Source organism: Oncorhynchus mykiss, chromosome 19, assembly GCF_057628025.1.
Source record: "Oncorhynchus mykiss isolate SJ-2025 chromosome 19, ASM5762802v1, whole genome shotgun sequence".
NCBI classification, from domain to species: domain Eukaryota; kingdom Metazoa; phylum Chordata; class Actinopteri; order Salmoniformes; family Salmonidae; genus Oncorhynchus; species Oncorhynchus mykiss.
Window position 1 is genome coordinate 60,972,241 of NC_143040.1, and position 20,906 is coordinate 60,993,146.

General features: G+C 44.1%; 2 protein-coding genes across 3 annotated transcripts; one reads left to right on the forward strand and one right to left on the reverse strand.

Moving 5' to 3' along the window:
* Nucleotides 1-3,428: 3,428 nt before the first annotated feature.
* LOC110498093 (saccharopine dehydrogenase-like oxidoreductase) lies at nucleotides 3,429-11,417 on the reverse strand. The gene is made up of 12 exons (XM_021574676.3): nucleotides 10,878-11,417; nucleotides 9,120-9,232; nucleotides 7,879-7,959; nucleotides 7,403-7,532; nucleotides 7,253-7,302; nucleotides 6,982-7,112; nucleotides 6,767-6,884; nucleotides 5,641-5,760; nucleotides 5,499-5,555; nucleotides 5,215-5,326; nucleotides 4,587-4,668; nucleotides 3,429-4,488 (listed from the first exon to the last, which is right to left on the reverse strand). The coding sequence occupies exons 1-12, from the start codon at nucleotides 11,074-11,076 to the stop codon at nucleotides 4,398-4,400; spliced, it is 1,284 nt and encodes a 427-aa protein (XP_021430351.3). The 5' UTR covers nucleotides 11,077-11,417; the 3' UTR covers nucleotides 3,429-4,397.
* A 57-nt stretch (nucleotides 11,418-11,474) lies between these two features.
* tfb2m (transcription factor B2, mitochondrial) lies at nucleotides 11,475-20,906 on the forward strand. 2 transcript variants are annotated; one of them, XM_036955042.2, is made up of 10 exons: nucleotides 11,475-11,652; nucleotides 12,380-12,672; nucleotides 14,069-14,258; nucleotides 15,106-15,197; nucleotides 15,294-15,447; nucleotides 18,174-18,322; nucleotides 18,416-18,505; nucleotides 18,706-18,765; nucleotides 19,039-19,187; nucleotides 19,338-20,906. In XM_036955042.2, the coding sequence occupies exons 2-10, from the start codon at nucleotides 12,418-12,420 to the stop codon at nucleotides 19,525-19,527; spliced, it is 1,329 nt and encodes a 442-aa protein (XP_036810937.2). In that variant the 5' UTR covers nucleotides 11,475-11,652; nucleotides 12,380-12,417; the 3' UTR covers nucleotides 19,528-20,906. The 2 variants fall into 2 exon arrangements, with proteins under 2 accessions (XP_036810937.2, XP_090065762.1); XM_090209636.1 differs by having other exon boundaries at nucleotides 11,482-11,652; nucleotides 12,380-12,429.

The following is a 20,906-nucleotide window of genomic DNA, read 5'->3' on the forward strand; positions in this document are numbered from 1 at the left end:
GCTCCGGTATCTGAGAGATATTATTGAACTAATATTTCTACGACACCAGCTATCTAAATGTGTAGTAATCATGGCCGAATTACTGACCAGGCATGCAGGGCACATGTCCAGAGGCACTGACCTCCAAGGGGCCCCCATTGATTTTGTTAGTCACTCTCACTCAGATATCATATTAACATGGCATGAGTCATGGCAAAATGTGTAGAAGTGAAAGAAAATGGCTGTAAAACCGCAGCCAAAAAATGTGTTCTGTATAGCAAACAAATGTGTTTACCATTTTTTTGTTAACAGATCCCTCTGTAGGTATTAAATGATAGTTTTTAATCCTAGTGCTGAGTTAATGTGAGATAATCCCTCCCCGTTTCGTTCTGATAAACCGTTTCCGTTGCAAGACCTACTGACTACACCCCAAGCTGATTGTCAGGCAATCAGACTATGACACCTCTGGTTCACCATCTGAGATTAATGCCATACATTTGTTTGGTACATTTCATGTCACAAGCTCTACAAGTCAGAATTTTGATTTAAAATTATGTAACTGTTTGGGTGACCTGACCACATTAATCTGTTCTATGTGCGTTATTTTTTTCAGGTGCAGCTGACCAAATTCACGTAGAAATGGTAGTTAAAGGTCTATCTTTCTCATTGAAAGCAAGTATAAGATACGGTAGATCTGTTCTATGTACATTTCTATGCTTCCCTATGCTTAAGTTTGTTTTTGCGTCTTAACTCTAGGTTTTGTAAACCAACTTCAAACAAGTTGAAAGTAGAATATTTGTTGTTATTGAAAAGAGATTTCATAGCAGTTTAGATGGTACAATGATTCTCTACACCAGGTATTCCCAAACTGGGGAACACGCCATGCCATCGGGGGTACGGCAAATAAAAATCTGATTCACTTTTTCAAACAGTCAATTTATATTTTCCAACGGGGCTATACATTTGGGTGAGGTTTATCTCTCGCCTGAGTAGCCCCGTTTCACTGCCAAAAATAAAATGAAACCATCTAGAGTTCAGCGAAATAACACCACAATGTCAAATACAGGTAGCCTAGTCAAACAACTAACATCCAATCACATTAACCGTTAGTCTCTAACGGTATGTAGCCAAACGTAGCTGCTGCTCAAGTTGATATCTGTTCTGATGGCGCAAAAGCCATGACAGGGAGACATAGTGGAGAGGTAATGCGAGTGCAAGCAGTTGCTCCCGACACCACTTGGGTACACTGCAGCATCCACCGAGGCTCTTGCTGCCAAGGGAATGCCTGAGAGCTTGAAAGAAGTTTTAGACATTACAGTGAAAATGGTTAACTTTGTTAGAGCAAGGCCCCTGAACTCTCATGTATTTTCCTCACTATGCAATGATCTGGGTAGCGACCTTGTAACGCTTTTACAACATACAGAGAAGTGCGCTGGTTATCAAGGGGCAAAGTATTGACAAGTTATTTTGAATTGAGAGATGAGCTTAAAGTTTTCTTTACTGACCAGAATTTTCACTTGTCTGACCGCTTGCATGCATTTCTCACACGACTGGCATATCTGGGTGATGTTTTTTCTCACCTGAATGATCTGAATCTAGGATTACAGGGACTCTCCGCAACTATAATCAATGTGCGGGACAAAATTGGCTCAGCGTCGTCCAAGTTTGGCTGGTGTAGGCTGTCATTGTAAATAATAATTTGTTCTTAACTGACTTGCCTAGTTAAATAAAGGTTTAAAAAAATTGACTCCTTCACTTTGTTGATTGCCCCCAAAATATCTGTCTGTTCTTCAGTTTGATCCCGGTGTCAGCATTAACGTTGTTTTGTTTCCCCTGTCCAAACGCTGTCTGTGTTTTGTTTCATGTCCATTATTTATTAAATGTTCACTCCCTGTACTTGCTTCTCGTCTCCCAGCATCTGTCCTTACACTCAAACTACTTTCAGTATATCCACTGAATAGCCTTATATGTAGCACAAACTTCTGTTTGTTCATTTTCATCATGTTATTTCACATTAGTTTTCAATGTTTAATTTCAATAGCTCTCTGGTCATGTGACCTTCAACCTTCAAACTGCTGTCAGAATATCCACTCACAAGCCTTATATATTGCACACTTGTTTGTCCATTTTCAGCTCACACGATTTTACATATTTTTCAAACATTCACATTTCAATAGTTCCCTGGTCATGTGACCTACTGGACTCAAACAAGGTTCAGAATGTCCACTGACTACCCCTCTATATTCCACACCCTTTAGTTTGTCCATTTTCAGCTCACGTAGTTTTACACAAATGACATTTTTTCATTTCAATAGTTCCCTGGTCATGTGACCTACTGGACTCAAACAAGGTTCACAATGTCCACTGACTACCCCTCTATATTCCACACCCTTTAGTTTGTCCATTTTCAGCTCACGTAGTTTTACACAAATGAATTTTTTTCATTTCAATAGTTCCTTGGTCATGTGACCTACTGGACTCAAACAAGGTTCAGAATGTCCAGACTACCCCTCTATATTCCACACCCTTTAGTTTGTCCATTTTCAGCTCACGTAGTTTTACACAAATGAATTTTTTTCATTTCAATAGTTCCCTGGTCATGTGACCTACTGGACTCAAACAAGGTTCACAATGTCCACTGACTACCCCTCTATATTCCACACCCTTTAGTTTGTCCATTTTCAGCTCACGTAGTTTTACACAAATTAAATTTTTTCATTTCAATAGTTCCCTGGTCATGTGACCTACAACCCTCAAACTACTTCAAAGTATTTTTACTTAGTTACTTTACTCCACTGCATAGTATAGACAACATACATATAAGTCACAAGTACATTTTCATATAAAAGCCATACTGTTAGTGGCTCTCTTGGTTGAGACGTAAACACTCCAGTGTTTACAGTCTGCAACCTGATGGCAGTACTGCATATTCATTGTCCAGTGTGTTTGATCAAAAATGATTGTTTTTAACTCTCTAACGTGTGCAGTCTTTGTAAATGTCTCTGAGGCCTTCCCTACAATCATACCACTGACCTACACAACTCTATAGGCTAGGGTATTCTGACTTACCCACGAGGGAGCCAAACCAGGCAACTTCACTAAATGTTAAGACGGGCTCAATAAAACATCTGGAAAACAGTATCATTCAGCCGTCTAAGTTTGCACAGGAAGCACATGTTTATTTGGCTGACTCATCAGAAAACCAGCTAAATTAATAATACATGGGAGACGGTTACAACTGGACAGACAGGTCTGAAAACAACGTTTTGCCCTTAGTGCCAAGGTACTACATGCACAGTAGACGTGAAACAATTGTAGATATTGTAGACAGAATAGGTAGGTATACTGCCCCTCCTCCTGGACAAGAGTCGTTGTCAGACCAGGCCTTCTGATATTTTCTGTGTAACTAAACGCTTACTGGTAAAGTGAGGACTCAGACACAAGGTTGGTTGACTTCAGTAGTCTTGGTTTTATTCGGTCAGGTAGAGAAGAACTATAGCCCTAGCAGGCAAACAGAACAAGGACAAAACCTGCCCCAACACACACGCATAAATCAGTGAAACACAGAGAAGCCACGTCACTCCATCTTTCTGTGTGTTTTGAACTCAAACACCTATTTCTTACAAGCAGCAAGCACTGCTTTGTCAATCTCAGGTAAGTAATGTTGCTGCACATTCCTTAAAAACAGATCCAGCAAAACGGCTGGATTACTGGAATACTGCACATTACGGTTCACAAATGAAGAATTTCTGAAACCGTTCATAAGTGCTGATTCTCTTGAAACAAGGTTTCTGACGATGTGCTTGAAAACTAAACAGAGAAAGGACATTGAACTTACCGGAACATCCATAACAATGCAGTCAGGCTTTTTATTAAGAAAGAAAAACACAGGCACACACCAGCACGCATACGGGCATGTAACACACATACAGGCATGAAACACGCACACACACGGGCATGAAACACGCACACACACGGGCATGAAACGCACATGCACGGGCATGAAACGCACACACACGGGCATGAAACGCACACACACGGGCATGAAAAATACAACACCCACCACATACACACAGGCATGGAACACCCACCACACACACACAGGGGAGAAGAGGCATTTGTATCCTACTCTACACAAACTGCACAACCGCTGGCGAGTTTATTAAAGCCGAGGCGACATTATTTGACAATAAAGTAACGGTCTCTTAAAAGACTCTACAGTCCCAGTCAGACAGAGGGTGGTCATTATCGGGCCATGCTGCAAAGGTAGAAGGAAGGACAAATCTAATCTTCAGCCTAATTAAGATGTTGCTGATATAGCCAATTTTCTCTTTGCAGCATGACCATTAGTGAGAACACCAGTGGAGTGCCAATACTGATGACCTGGGGTAAGGGGTCGGGTCAGAGGAGGTCACACATTATATGACAGAGAACTGGATGCCATGTTTGTTGAGGCGCTCCACCAGCGTGGTTCTGGAAAAAGCTGCTCCTGGGGTGTACACACCACCCCTAAAGAGAGAGACAGAGAGACAGAACAGGAGAGAGGGAAAGAAAATGCATCAGATGTAATACAGTACCCTGGTTGTGTGTGTGTGTGTGTAACTCACTTCTTGGGGAGGGCTGTGGGTTCGTTCAGGATGGTGATGGCAGCCTGTACCATGGCGATGGGCGTGGCCACGTAGCCTGCCTCTGAAACAGGGAGAGAAGCATTGTGTTATACCCAGCAGCGGCCGCAGGTTAGGTGGAGTAGGGGTTAAAAAATAGTCCTTGGGTGTGTGTGTTTGTGTGGATGTGTATTTAAGTACCAGGTCCTTGGACTAGTGTGTTTGTGTATTTAAGTACCTGGTCCTCGGACTAGTGTGTTTGTGTTTAAGTACCAGGTCCTTGGACTAGTGTGTTTGTGTTGAAGTACCAGGTCCTTGGACTAGTGTGTTTGTGTATTTAAGTACCTGGTCCTTGGACTAGTGTGTTTGTGTATTTAAGTACCTGGTCCTCAGACTAGTGTGTTTGTGTTTAAGTACCAGGTCCTTGGACTAGTGTGTTTGTGTTTAAGTACCAGGTCCTTGGACTAGTGTGTTTGTGTTGAAGTACCAGGTCCTTGGACTAGTGTGTTTGTGTATTTAAGTACCTGGTCCTTGGACTAGTGTGTTTGTGTATTTAAGTACCTGGTCCTTGGACTAGTGTGTTTGTGTTTAAGTACCAGGTCCTTGGACTAGTGTGTTTGTGTTTAACTACCTGGTCCTTGGACTAGTGTGCGGATCTTAGCGTTGGGTCGTCCCTGGCTGGGGTCCTGTCCCTCAGTGTAGCCCTCTCCATAGAACGCAAACTGGAAGGATGAACCCTCCATCTGAGACACACACAAACACACCAATCACTGACTAGGAGCACCAGCCTCCAGTTGAGTGACAAACACACCAATCAATGTCAATTTCACAAACAAATTAAAGTTCAACATACCAGTAGATGTGTATTGTTAAAATGTATGAGTAACATCTCTCAAGAGATGGATAAAACTGTACCTGCTTTCTGGTTGGTCCATCCTTGGAGAAGAAACCAAAGGAGAAAAACTCTGGAAACTAAATACAGGAGAGGATGGAAGGTTTTAGGTTTTCCTTTCGTGTGTGTCTATAACAACGTGTCTGTCAGTGTGTCCTAGTTCACCTTAATCAGCAGGTTTCGTCCAAAGTCGAATTTGACCAGGAACCAGAACATCATCCCGGCAAACAGCATCTTGGCGATGTTGGCCACACCTCCTACTCCTGCATATGCACCATACTGGACCTGGGGTCAGACAAAAGGTCAAACAGAAGTCTCTCCCAAACCAACCACTTGCCCTCCATTGTATCATGTTGCTAAGGACACTCAGAGGGTGCCATCCAGAGTGGCGAGGGGATCAATAAACCAACGACTGGACACAATCCTTTATTTAAAAAATAAAACAGCATGAAATTCCCTGTTTTACAAGATATAAAACAGTTAAACATTTCATTTGGGAGGCATTTGATTTGTTACTTGTGTCAACCCTTGAAATCAGACAAACGAACGTGAAATAATTAGGCACACCTCTCCATTCTTTTGTATTGAGTTGCACAAACTCCAAACATATCGCGGGGCACTTTCCTCTTGAGACGGCAACCTTGATGGCTGGCTGAAGTGACTATCGGAAGGTTAAATTAGCCTCTACACACCATGTGTCAAACTCATTTCACAGAGGGTTGAGTGTGTCTTTTAGTTTTTCCTTTCAATTAAGACCTAGACAACCAGGTGAGGGGAGTTCCTTACTAATTAGTGACCTTAATTCATCAATCAAGTAGAGGGGAGGAGAAAACACGCAGACACTCAGCCCTCTGTGGAATGAGTTTGACACGTGCTCTACACCCTCAATTTTCACTCCCTAAGCTTTGGCATGGTTGTGCATAGTACGGAGGCTCGCGGGAACGTGCAAATGGATGGGCGAGGGGAAGGGGGTGATTTGGTATTTAGGTGAGGTTCTTAAACATGGACTTTTCCTCAACAGGCCCCATGTCTCATCCTTACAAATCTTACACATAAATAAGGCTTACATAAAAAAAATGTACTCAATTATCCCTTGTAACAAAGTTTGTAGCACACCGTATTCAGGTCATTACTCTGATATCCTATCCACAAAAGCATTTATTAGGATACATTCCATTTCAAAACTAAATTTGAACATTAGAGCCACAACACAAAATGGCACTGGGCTCATGACAACGAGAATACACATTGATCGGTGTCTGCGTGTATGTACTGTATTTGTGTGACCTACAGGTGTTTCCTGGTGTTCCTCCAGTAGAAAGCGTTGAGATCTCTTCACCACCGAGGGGTCGGCTCCCATGAACGGGACTGCATACTGCTGAACCTCATTACTATAGAACAGGGCACTCCTATTCACACAAACAAACAATAGAAAGTAACGTTATCCAACATACACACACACACACATGCACGCGCAAACACACAAACACACACAGGCCCCTGTACCTGCGTTTGATCTTTGAGCCCACCACAGGGAGAGGTTTGTGTCCAAACTTCTTCCTGAGGCTCCGCAGCTTCCCGCTGTCAGCAAAACCATAGATGGCCGACTTCCATGTCCCGTCATTGATAGATCCACCCTGAGACAGAGAGAGACAACCGAATATCAACAAACATTCTTTAATCAAGATTGTACCTAATAATGTTACACAAGGATGAAGCAGGGATTACAAGGATGAGGACGGGGCAGTGTGAGGGTTTATGGGTAATGGAGTCTAACCTCAGGTCCTGTGCTGGCTGTCAGGAAGCTCTCCACAGCTGTAAGTGTCCCTGTAGCGAGAGACACACAAATGTGACACAACCACCCAATGGAGAGCACACACACACATAAACAAACAGATAAAGTAAACTATCAGGGACACAAACACACCTTTGAATTGTTCCCTGGTGTAAAGGACTCCCATGTCTGCAGGTATGGAGTCAAAGCCACAAGCCCCCACGATGTACACTCCCTTATCAGCTGCCTGGCTGTTGTAATTCAACTGCATACTCTCTAGGAACTACACACACACACACACACACACACACACACACACACACACACACACACACACACACACACACACACACACACACACACACACACACACACACACACACACACACACACAGGACTGTTGTGGTGGTAGAGCATGTGATTTTATTGATGTTGTGGAGAAAACAGGCAGGGTATGCTGAAATATTTAAGAGGACAGCATGGTGTCCAGCAGCCTTCCCATTTAACTTAGTGGTGTGTGTGAGATATTGCTTCTACCTATCAAGTCCTGTCCAGTCTACGGGAGTGATAGGGTGTAGAGGGTTGATTAGGGGTTGAGGCCTGGTGACTTTGTTGTTACATTGTCTTACCTGGGGTTCTCCACAGATGTCAATGCAGTGTGCGCTGTTCTCCACGCATGCCTTCACCACAGGCTCACCCCAGAACCTGTACTACACAAACAGCATTATCATCTAAAATATGACACCTCACTAAGGTGTTTATGTTACAACAGCAAAAACTCAATCATTACACACACACACACACACACACACACACACACACACACATCCTTTTTCTCTGGACTGGCTAATCGTGTGCGTATGCGTGCTGACATACAGTACAAGGTGCACTAGTGATAGCCACCGTCATCATTGCTGCCGTTTCACAAGTTGCAAAGTCATGTCCTCACTGCTATCAGACCTCATTCTGCAAAGTCATGTCCTCACTGTTATTAGACCTCATTCTGCAAAGTCATGTCCTCACTGCTATTAGACCTCATTCTGCAAAGTCATGTCCTCACTGCTATCAGACCTCATTCTGCAAAGTCATGTCCTCACTGCTATCAGACCTCATTCTGCAAAGTCATGTCCTCACTGCTATCAGACCTCATTCTGCAAAGTCATGTCCTCACTGCTATCAGACCTCATTCTGCAAAGTCATGTCCTCACTGCTATTAGACCTCATTCTGCAAAGTCATGTCCTCACTGCTATCAGACCTCATTCTGCAAAGTCATGTCCTCACTGTTATTAGACCTCATTCTGCAAAGTCATGTCCTCACTGCTATTAGACCTCATTCTGCAAAGTCATGTCCTCACTGCTATCAGACCGCATTCTGCAAAGTCATGTCCTCACTGCTATCAGACCTCATTCTGCAAAGTCATGTCCTCACTGCTATCAGACCTCATTCTGCAAAGTCATGTCCTCACTGCTATCAGACCTCATTCTGCAAAGTCATGTCCTCACTGCTATCAGACCTCATTCTGCAAAGTCATGTCCTCACTGCTATCAGACCTCATTCTGCAAAGTCATGTCCTCACTGCTATCAGACCTCATTCTGCAAAGTCATGTCCTCACTGCTATCAGACCTCATTCTGCAGCTCCATGGCACAACAGGAGGGCAGAGTGGTGATCAGGACTGACATCAAAACACTCTTCCATACTAATATCTGAATTCTAAAAATGGAAGAGGCAGCATTGATTTCCCTCTTCATTTCTGACAATCACACTCATTGTGTCTCTGCAGCACTTACAGTATGTGTCTGTCTGTGTGTGTGTGTGTGTGTGTGTGTGTGTGCTGTGGTGTGTGGCATCTCCACAGTCAGTACTTACTGGCCCCACACAGTTGAGAACAATAACAGCCTGTTTGCACATGGCGGCCAGAGAATCAGGCTCTCCCACATCAGCCACAATGACCTCCACCGCAGTCCTCAGCTCTGGCTTACCTGAAACACACAGCAGAGGAGTCAGTCATTTCACCATTATATTATTAACACATTTACAAATACAACACACTTCATTATGTGTTGAACAAACTACAATATATTGTACAACAATGATCTGGTTTAAAATAGCTCAGTGACCAAAAAGTAATTGGGTGGGCCAGTGTGGCTGACTCTTTGTTTGGCAGACCCCTGAATTGAATTCTGAATGTGTAGCCTATCCTTCAAAGTACAACATTGCTATCTGTTTTTACCCCCAAGCCCCTGTGTCACTGTTTCCTTCAATCTAGTTCAGATAAATTTCTAAGTGTTAAAGTGTGTCACCTCTTGGAAAATGAGTCAGAATGAGGACTAAAAGAGAACCTAATAAAATAAAATCAGCCTTTTTTATTCTGGTTCAATAAAGTACCTTTGAAGAGCATCATGAACAGTACACCGTCAGGTATCTTTCCTGTGCAGTTTTGCATTTGCCCCCAGTATAAGTTATACTACTAGCCTACTGTAATTACCAAACATGAACTGCTGTAGGTTATGTACACACTGAATGCACACACCGAATGCTGTGCCATATACTTGACATAGCCATAACAGATAGAAAAATACTGCCCGATTGAAATCTCAACGATGGAGGAAAAACAAGGGGTCAGTAGATGGATGAACGATTATAAAACATTGCAGTCACAATGTACACAAATGCCAAACTAGGCTATGGGTCTGTTGCATATTCCAAACAAACTCTCTGAAGTACCTGAGAATGTGTATTATTTTGCCATATAACCCATTACAACTGTGTCTAGAATGGCAAGCTGGCCACGGCTATAGAGCAGGAGACAGAGTCAACATTGAGGCCAGGGGTGGGAAGGTTGAGGCTATATCCCAATTGGGGTATTTTTCATCAGCTGTTGTCGAGGGCTATCCCAGGAGGGCAGCAAGAACGGCTCCATTCTCCTAATCTCAACCCTATTAGAACCCATCCCTTTCCTGGAAAGCCAGCCACTCACTAACCAAAAACTGTAGCCAGCCACTCACTAACCATTAAAATGTATTAAGTGCTGCATAGAGCAACTTTGTAGAGTGTAAGCTATCTGGTCTAACAACATATCTTTCCAGCTACCACAACTACTGAAACACATAAGTGACTAAATCAAATTGTATTGGTCACATACACATGTTTAGCAGATGTTATTGTGAGTGTAGGGAAACGCTTGTTTCTAGCTCTAACAGTGCAGTTATATCTAACAATTTCACAACAACACACACATCTAAAGTAAAGTAATGGAATTAAAATATACATTTGTCTGTGCACTTGAGTTATATTTTTTTCTAAGCCTATGGCATACTGAGTGCAGAACATCCTTGGTCAAAACACTTGGTTAAATGATACAGTGACTCCTTGTTCCAAGTTAAATCAGGTGAGTTTGCTGGCTGGCACGACACAGTAGACACACTGTGTGACACCCAGCTAGCAAACTTCCTTGAATCCCTCTGTGAAATCCAATGACAATGCACAATGGTGTCAGTCAGCTAACTAGACCAAATATCCTCTCTGGCTTGACATATATCCAGATTTAACTAATTCAATGTGTAACAAACTGTATTAGCTAGTTTGCTAAGGTTACATGTCAATGAGACCAGTAACGTTACGTACCGAGGGCTCCGGCGGCCTGCTCTAGAACTTTGTCCAGTTTCTGTCTGCTTCTCCCAGCCACAGCCCATTTCAGCGTCCCATTCGGGCCCTCCGACACGATCCTGGCCACCTCTTCAACCACGAACTGCCCGGTGAAACCCGAAGCTCCGAAAATAACAATGTGATAAGGTCTGCTAGAGGAGGTATCCACCTTCGCCATAGTTACAAATAGCTAGTTATACTCAAGGAAACACACAGCACAAGGGGCGAAACCGGGAATAAGCTTACAAGAAATGGGCTCGTACAAGTCATATAGCAAAGCTGTGACTTCCGTAGTCTGATGATGATGCTGCTCGGTCGACGCAATGATCTAATCACCAAAACACCGGTGATGCAAATAGTCTACATGCACAAACTAAGCTTTTTATTTATGCTAGTTTAAATATATATTTTTGTATTTGTTATAACATGTTATTTGATCTCATTACCCACCCGATTAGAATACAAACACGATTAGAATACAAATTAAATAACCAATTGAAACGGTGAGATCAAAAAAGTAGGCGTGGTTATACACATTTTTGATTAAGATTGGCTCTCTGTCCTGTCAATCTCTTATTTTGCGTCGTCGCTTGCTAGTGACGTAAAACCATCACTGTAAGATGTGCGTTGTGAAATCAACGAGGGTCAACATGTTCAATGTCACTGCATTTTTACAACATTCTGGGAGATGTAAGCTGTCTTTAGATTAAAATAAGAGCAACATCAGGACAAACGACGATATATCTGAGATAAAGTAAGCCCAGTTTTGACGCAATGTATCATACTTGCTGTTGATGATCAGCTTGCCAGATATATCTCTAACGTTAGCCAGCTAGTATTGTAGCTAGCTTACTTGCTAAACGTAACGTTGCAGAGCATTTTCCATAGTACAAGGCATGCAAGCTAGATATCTATCCAGACCGATAGCCATATCCAAAATTGTTTGGCAGAAGAAATTTAAAATAAACGTTTAGGTTGGTATCTAATGTAGCTAGCTACCTAACATTTTATATAGGTAGCTAACTACCTAGCTAACGTTAGCTAGCTGGCTACCTCAGCTTTTGATATAACGTTAGTAACTTAGCTAGCTTACTTGAGTCCAAAGTTATTGATCCGATTCGACGATAAGTCAAATTATTCACTCAACATCACCAAGTATATAAACATAATTTAACGTTGAGAAATAATGTCAAGACACGTGGTGTCGGGCATGAGTGTAAACTAGTTAACGTTAGTTACATTCTGTAAAGTGTCGTATTTCAAGGACATGTTTTTGTTGACAGTACGCTGGTCCCCATCAACTGTGGCTATCATGAATATTTTTCTAGTAAACTATAGACACTACTCGTAAACTAAGCTCTAATTGAGTGGTGTCTAACCAAACTATTGCATCCAGAATAATATGTAGTGTTAACCATAGACTTAGACATAGACTTATTCAGAGCTCTTCCTAACCTCGGCCTCTTCTTCATCATTCACAGGTTGTGAGCATCATCCCTCCTCTTGTCATCTGTCTGCCATGTCCACTCAGGCAAGTAAACTGTTTGTGGTAGCGGTGCGGTCTGCATGTTGCCACCCCAGGGCTAGGCCCACCCTGAAGCAGTCTGCCTCTCCCTGTAGCCCCAGGGTCCTGCTCCAGAGACGGACCTTCAGCCTGGACTCGCTTTCCTCTGGCCCCGGCCGGCCACAGCCCCAACAGGCTAGAACAGACCGGGCATCCCCCTCTTTAGCCCCAACCCACAGGAACCTGTCAGCTGTGGCTGTCTCTGTCCAGGTAGAGATACCGGTGGTGTTTTATGGACAAGTAACAATGTATCCATAACAACAGCAAACCAGTTGCTCCAAAACTGTGGGAAAGCTACTGGGTTTGTGTTTGTTAACAATGTCTTATTGGTTTTGCACAACAGTTATGCTCGAGCTCTGGGGGCCCATGTAAACCTTTTTATTCGCCGTATCTACTAGGAAGCTACGTGTTTCTTGGGCTTACAGGAATGTGACTGAAAAAGTGCATTATTGAACAAGATTAACTGTATAGGATGCTCTGGGGACAGGTCATCTGGATACTGGACAGACAATAAATTGGCAGATGCAAACTGATTATAATCTTCAGTGGATAACAATTCTCGGTTTGAGTTGTGTGGTTGCAATATCAACAGTGCCTTATCTCTGGTATATCTTGGCATGCATCATTCAAGACTGAGTTGAAATGGTGTGCAGCACAATGGACATAAGTGCCAGAGTTTACAGTACTCAGTATAGAAAACAGTTGGGCCAGCAACCTCGACCTACAGGTTGTGGCAAAAACATTAGCACACAAAGGACTTCAGGCGGTGTCTCGAATTGGATTTAATTAAATGTATCTTGCAGCCCATTTGTGTAGGCGATTAGTCATACAAGACCCGCTGAATTCAACAACAAATAGTGGCTGAATTAATCCATGAGCCAACTCCTTTTTTCCCCCTCGTTAGGCTATGATATTACATTTTTATGAAAAGTTACTAAATACTGTATAACACAATAGATGGTAGGATACACTGCATAACAAAACAATCCCTAGTAAACTAGAGTTCTGAGGGTGGACTGGCTGTATTATTTGGCATTAATAGACTGGTTTTACAAACGGCTTTCTATCCAAGCTGGGAGAGCGCACGAGGACCGCTCATGTCATGCAGGTTCAGGAACAATCTGCAATGTTTGAATTTCCAACTTTTTAATTACTGCACAAGTAAATACATTATTACCAGCAGTCAAAAAATGACAGCATTGCGACACCTATGTATAGATTTGTGAAATGTTGCGCTTAACTTGAGAACATGGCAACCAAATAGGCCTACCAAGAAACATTTATCTGTTAGCTAAAGCAAGGCTAGACATACCCTGGCACCACAGAAAGCCTATCATTAATTCAATAGACATGCAGCCGCATAGACATGTCACAATTTGGGCACCACGGACAGTCAGCAGTATAGTTAATACGTTGTGAGTGGCTGACGTTCCCTTTCTGGGGGGTGGGGGCAAACTGCAACCTTCCAGAGAAACTGCATTACGCCAGTGGTGGCCAGTCCTGGGTTGAGGCAGGATGGAGCGATGAAGGAAGAGGGGAGTGTTCATTGAAGTAGGGAAGATGAAAGGAGAATGTTTGTTAACGTGTCTGTCTCGTGTGTGTTTAGGAACAGAGTCGCCCGCTGGGCAGGTATGACTTCCTGGACCTAGGGGAGGTAGAGGAGAACACTCAGAGGGCTCAGCTCTGTAGAACCATCAAAAGGTTCATCATAGACCCTGCCCTGGCCAAACTGGTCACTCACCACCTAGGACCTGACCTGGAGGACAGCAAAGCTGTTATATTTGAATGTAATCCAGGTACGTGCTGCGTCTGTGTTCTATGTCATTTGGGACTTAAAATCTAATTTTAGTTGTCACCTCGCCGAATACAACCTTACAGTGAAACGCTTACTTATAAGCCCTTAACCGACAATGCAGTTTTAAGAAAAATACCTAAAAGTAACAAAATTAAAGAGCAGCAGTAAAATAATAATATTGAGGCTACATACAGGGGTGGGGTACCGGTTAGTCGCGGTAATATGTACATGTAGGTAGAGTTATTAAAGTGACTATATGCATAGATAATAACACAGAGCAGCAGCAGACTTTTTAAAATTTGATTTATTTCACCTTTATTTAACCAGGTAGGCAAGTTGAGAACACCTTTATTTAACCAGGTAGGCAAGTTGAGAACACCTTTATTTAGCCAGGTAGGCAAGTTGAGAACACCTTTATTTAACCAGGTAGGCAAGTTGAGAACACCTTTATTTAACCAGGTAGGCCAGTTGAGAACACCTTTATTTAACCAGGTAGGCAAGTTGAGAACCAGTTCTCATTTACAATTGCGACCTGGCCAAGATAAAGCAAAGCAGTTCAACACATACAACAACAGAGTTACACATAGTGTAAAACAAACATACAGTCAATAATACAGTAGAAACAAGTCTATATACGATGTGAGCAAATGAGGTGAGATAAGGGAGGTAAAGGCAAAAAAAAGGCCATGGTGGCAAAGTAAATACAATATAGCAAGTACAACACTGGAATGGTAGTGTGGTTTGTAACAATGGGAGAGGTTTGTGTGTGTGGTCAGTAACAATGGGAGAGGTTTGTGTGTGTGGTCAGTAACAATGGGAGTGTTCATTAGAATGTGTGTGTGTCTCAGGCCCAGGGGTGTTGACTAGGACTCTGCTGAATTCTGGAGCTCAGAGAGTGGTGACGCTGGAGGGAGAGAAGTCCTTCCTACCTGACCTGCAGGTGAGTCTACCCAGCCTCTGGCCAGGGTCGTTTTCAGTAGGAGAGTTACATGTCTACACATCTTCATTGTACCAACGTTCTGGCGTGTGTGTGTAGGCTTTGGAGTGTCTTCTGGATGGTCAGCTGGAGGTGGTCCACTGTGATTTCTTCAAGCTGGACCCTATGGGCAGAGGCAGCATGAGACCTCCGGCCATGTACACTGACAAACTGTTCACTGACCTGGGCATATCAGAGGCAAACTGGACCGATGGTGAGACACACACAGGAAAAAGACATACAAAGACACATTATCAGACTCCCCTTTATTCACCAAGTACATCTATACTAGGGATACAACGGTACAGTGGGCCCACGGTTCGGTATGTATCACGCTTTGTGGGCAACGGTACAGTGGGCCCACGGTTCGGTATGTATCACGCTTTGTGGGCAACGGTACAGTGGGCCCACGGTTCGGTATGTATCACGCTTTGTGGGCAACGGTACAGTGGGCCCACGGTTCGGTATGTATCACGCTTTGTGGGCAACGGTACAGTGGGCCCACGGTTTGGTATGTATCACGCTTTGTGGGCAACGGTACAGTGGGCCCACGGTTCGTTATGTATCACGCTTTGTGGGCAACGGTACAGTGGGCCCACGGTTCAGTATGTATCACGCTTTGTGGGCAACGGTACAGTGGGCCCACGGTTCGGTATGTATCACGCTTTGTGGGCAACGGTACAGTGGGCCCACGGTTCGTTATGTATCACGCTTTGTGGGCAACGGTACAGTGGGCCCACGGTTCAGTATGTATCACGCTTTGTGGGCAACGGTACAGTGGGCCCACGGTTCGGTATGTATCACGCTTTGTGGGCAACGGTACAGTGGGCCCACGGTTCGTTATGTATCACGCTTTGTGGGCAACGGTACAGTGGGCCCACGGTTCGGTATGTATCACGCTTTGTGGGCAACGGTACAGTGGGCCCACGGTTTGGTATGTATCACGCTTTGTGGGCAACGGTACGGTTTCGATATCTTTATATTTAAGAAACAAATTCAAACACATCACCCTTTAAACAATTAACTATTTATTTTTCCTAAAAACAAATCAAACATTTCATTCAGAAAAATGGCAGCATGACTGACTAGGCCTGGTTTCTGTCTCTACTGTATGAAATCAAGGGGAGAGAAACGTTCAAATTAAAGGTGCTTCTTAGCTTTGACAACCTGTAGCTCTTCATCTCCCAATCCAGTACACAGTGAACCGTCAGAGAGAGGTAGCTTCCAGTACACAGTGAACCGTCAGAGGTGTAGCTTCCAGTACACAGTGAACCGTCAGAGAGAGGTAGCTTCCAGTACACAGTGAACCGTCAGAGGGGTAGCTTCCAGTACACAGTGAACCGTCAGAGAGAGGTAGCTTCCAGTACACAGTGAACCGTCAGAGGGGTAGCTTCCAGTACACAGTGAACCGTCAGAGAAAGGTAGCTTCCAGTACACAGTGAACCGTCAGAGAGAGGTAGCTTCCAGTACACAGTGAACCGTCAGAGGGGTAGCTTCCAGTACACAGTGAACCGTCAGAGAGAGGTAGCTTCCAGTACACAGTGAACCGTCAGAGGGGTAGCTTCCAGTACACAGTGAACCGTCAGAGAGGGGTAGCTTCCAGTACACAGTGAACCGTCAGAGGGGTAGCTTCCAGTACACAGTGAACCGTCAGAGAGAGGTAGCTTCCAGTACACAGTGAACCGTCATAGGGGTAGCTTCCCGTACACAGTGAACCGTCAGAGAGGGGGGTAGCTTCCAGTACACAGTGAACCGTCAGAGAGGGGGGTAGCTTCCAGTACACAGTGAGCCGTCAGAGAGGGGGGTAGCTTCCAGTACACAGTGAACCGTCAGAGAGGGGGGTAGCTTCCAGTACACAGTGAACCGTCAGAGAGAGGGGTAGCTTCCAGTACACAGTGAACCGTCAGAGAGGGGTAGCTTCCAGTACACAGTGAACCGTCAGAGAGGGGTCACTTCCAGTACACAGTGAACCGTCAGAGAGGGGTCACTTCCAGTACACAGTGAACCGTCAGAGAGAGGTCACTTCCAGTACACAGTGAACCGTCAGAGAGGGGTAGCTTCCAGTACACAGTGAACCGTCAGAGAGAGGTAGCTTCCAGTACACAGTGAACCTTCAGAGAGAGGTAGCTTTGCGTTGCTCTGGATGTCCAACTATCAGTGGAGAGAGCTAGATTGGGTGTCTGTCAATTGTGTGTGCAGACTGTACTTTGTTTTACGGCCTTCTTACCCTCGTCATCGTATTGTAACGTCCCTCGGTTTATAAGCGCGGAAATCGACTCTGCCGTTGGAGCGTATTTTTGCGGCACAGACGATGGTGCGCTGGACATTGGGCTAGAAGGTCGAGGGTTCGAGACCTGCTCCCTGCTGTTTCATTACAGTATTGAACGCTGAATCCAAAATGTTCCCACACAGCGGATTTGAAAGACGGCGGTGCCTCTTAAAATGTGCTTCTCTCGGTCTTGCTAGCGCTCGCCATTGTCACGTTGGAGCTGAGAGAATACTTGTTATTAGTTTCCCCTCCTCGTGGGGACCCTTTAGGGATATTTCCTACTGAGGCGTCATTGCAAATCGTCATTGTTTGTTTAAGGGGGTTGCGGTTACTGCGGTTGAGACATTGAGACATTGTTGTGGAGTAAAGTTTGTCAGCCCTCAGGAGCTCCCTAACGGCCCCAAGCGGCACGTGTGGATCTGAATGTACAATGTGTGTGTAGTCTGCAGCGCAATTATCAAGTTTTGGAAAAGGACAGGCATACCATAATTCCGCGGTTCACGTGTGCGTATTGAACTGTAGGGGGCGTACTGAACGGTTCCATAACATACTGTACCGTTGCATCCCTCATCTATACCAGGAATTTGACCCTGGTGAAAAGGTGCTGACTACAATAGATATAACAAACTGTCCTGTTTTTCTGTGTTTGTTAACTGTGTGTGTGTGTGTAGAGGTTCCAGTGAAGGTGGTTGGTATATTACCCCAGCGCATTGAGAGGAGTCAGCTGTGGAAGCTGCTGTATGTTCTGTTTGATCGGCTCTCTATCTACCGTTACGGACGAGTAGAGCTCAACATGTTCATCAGCGAGAAGGAATACCTGGTGAGTGCACACACGCACACAGAGACTCAATGAGCGCAAATGCAGTGGTGTTTTAACAATGGTGTGGATGGTTTTGTTCTTTTTCTCCCATAGAAACTAATGGCTAAGCCAGGGGACATGTTGAACTACAGAGCGTTTGGCGCTTTATGGCAGATGGCATGCCACATCGAACTGCTACACAAGGTGAGAGGGAAGGGCTATAACTGGAGGACTGGAAATAAGCAGGAGGGGGAGAGAAGTTGATATACCTGGTGGGAAGATTAGGGGGTGTGTGAGTTAAGGTAGAACTGGAGGAATGGAAAATGAAAAGTGGTGAGAGCAGATGTCAGAGCTTTGACAGTGTCTCTTCTAACAGATGCTCTTCTCTGTGTGTTCTCTTTCAGGAGCCGTGGGCATCGTTTGTGACTTCTTCTAAGTACAAGCTGGCCATTCCAAAGAGCAGAGTAAGGATGCACTGTTCTACCAGCATCATAATGGAACATTCACTTCGTCAGATCCTCCTGTGTTTGAATATAAAGACAATGTCATGTACTACATATTGGAGACTTGTTACAAATATTGGATAACTGCTAATTCTGCTCTTCTGTGTGTTTTACATTTTATGATCGTTGCTATTGAGTTTGTCTCTTCTATAAAGCGCACTGTACCGGCGTAGCTACAACCATTAAAAAACAGACAAGGTCTGAAGCCTGTCGTTTTCCTCCTCCGTCCTGCAGCTTCCTAATGACAACCTGTGTCTGGTGCGAATGACACCTCGCAAGGACCTGTTCTCCGCCTCGCTGACCCCCTCCAATGCAGCCACCCTGGTTATGATGGTCAAACAATGTTTGGCCAAGAGGAAGGCCCGGCTAGTAGACCGGCTCAAGTGAGTGGAACTCGCGCGCGCACACAATCTTGCACAGACTGTTTCAAGTGAGTGCTGTACAAATTTAAATATGATCCTTGTTGGCCACATTGATAATTTAGTTTGCTCTCTTTCTCCATCTCTGCCTCTCACCCTCATTCTCTCTCCCAGTATGTGGAGTCCAGACAGTGGTCCTAAGCTGCTGAAGGAGATGGGGATGCAGGAGGATGTACTGACGGGCCATGTCTACCCAGAGGAGTACAAGCAGCTGTTTGAACTGGTGGATAAGTCCCAGGAGTTCACCCAGAGCTGGCTGTATGAGGAGGTACTGGAGAACACCCAGAAGGAGGGATGGATATAGACACACAGCGCCACCACTAGGATTGGAGGGGTAGTGCAGCCAGGCTGTCCGAGGCTACAATTCTAGATAACCCTAAACCCCCAAGTTGTTGGACTGTTGAACCACTCCCAACGTCATAGTTTAGGGTGGTCCTGAGCTGATGAGTTTGGTATTTTATCTTCTTAAAAGGGGCTACGGTGTTTGTCCTGAGCTCTATGCGAAGTGCTGTCGAGCCGAAGAGTGTACTGGTGAAAGGTGAAAGGCTGCCGCTCCTACCCTCACAGGACGTTTTCTCTGCGGTTGGTTACGGGTAGCAGCAGAATGGTTACTTTATTGGCAAAGCAAGGTTATAATGAGTCAAGATGTATTTAAACCATTCAATCACATTTTGTCACTGTTATTCATGGGTTTTTAATACTATAGGCTTTTTGCTAACACAGCACATGAAACTAACTGGGTCATACTAGTATGCGTTTCCTGAACCTGATGTTGAATTGAATACTTCATCGGGCAGAAATGAGCGTTTTGAATCACGAAAGTTTCCTCGCATGACATCTATAAGTCAGAATGTTGTTAAAGTACTTTACTGGTCGGTCCTTTTGGAGGTGGGAATGTGAGACAATATATCCACAGGAAAGTGAAATTACATCAACTTTTCAAAGCACTGGTAGAGCGTTCAGATTTCTATCACCTGAAGCATGCGCAGAACCATGTGAAGCCATGCATGAGCTTGGCAAGTATGCATGCTTCAGATGATCTAAATCTGAAAGTAATAGCAGAACCATGTGAAGCCGTGCATGAGCTTGGCAAGTATGCATGCTTCAGATGATCTAAATCTGAAAGCAATAGCAGAACTTTGAAAAGTTGATGGAATTATACTTTCCTGTGGACATACTGTCTTACATTCCTACCTGCAAAAGGACCAACCACATGGACAACCAGAAAAGTACATTCAAATAACATTTTATTCAACATTCTGGCTTGTAGAGGTCGTGAGAGGAAACGTTCCTGATTCAAACGCTCGTTTCTGCCCGACATGCAATTCAACGTCAGGTTTCCAGGCAATCATATGTGATTGGTTTCTACCGCTTGAATTGTTTTGTGTATAGGTAACTTTTTAGTGTACATGCATACCATGTCTACATGTATTGACAGTTCATTCAGTTATATGTACAGTTTTGGACTATTAGGACTAATTCTAAATGGTAAGTACTAAAATGTCTGATCATGGTCAGTCAGTCTGCCATTCTGTATTCACTGATTGTCATCATATGCCTTAGCATTCCACCTGGATAAATGATTTTGTGATTAGAGTACATCAAAAAGCATATTGCATCTTTCATGCTATATCCATTGGAGGAAATGTAATTATCAAAATAAATGTTTTGATTAATACTGGT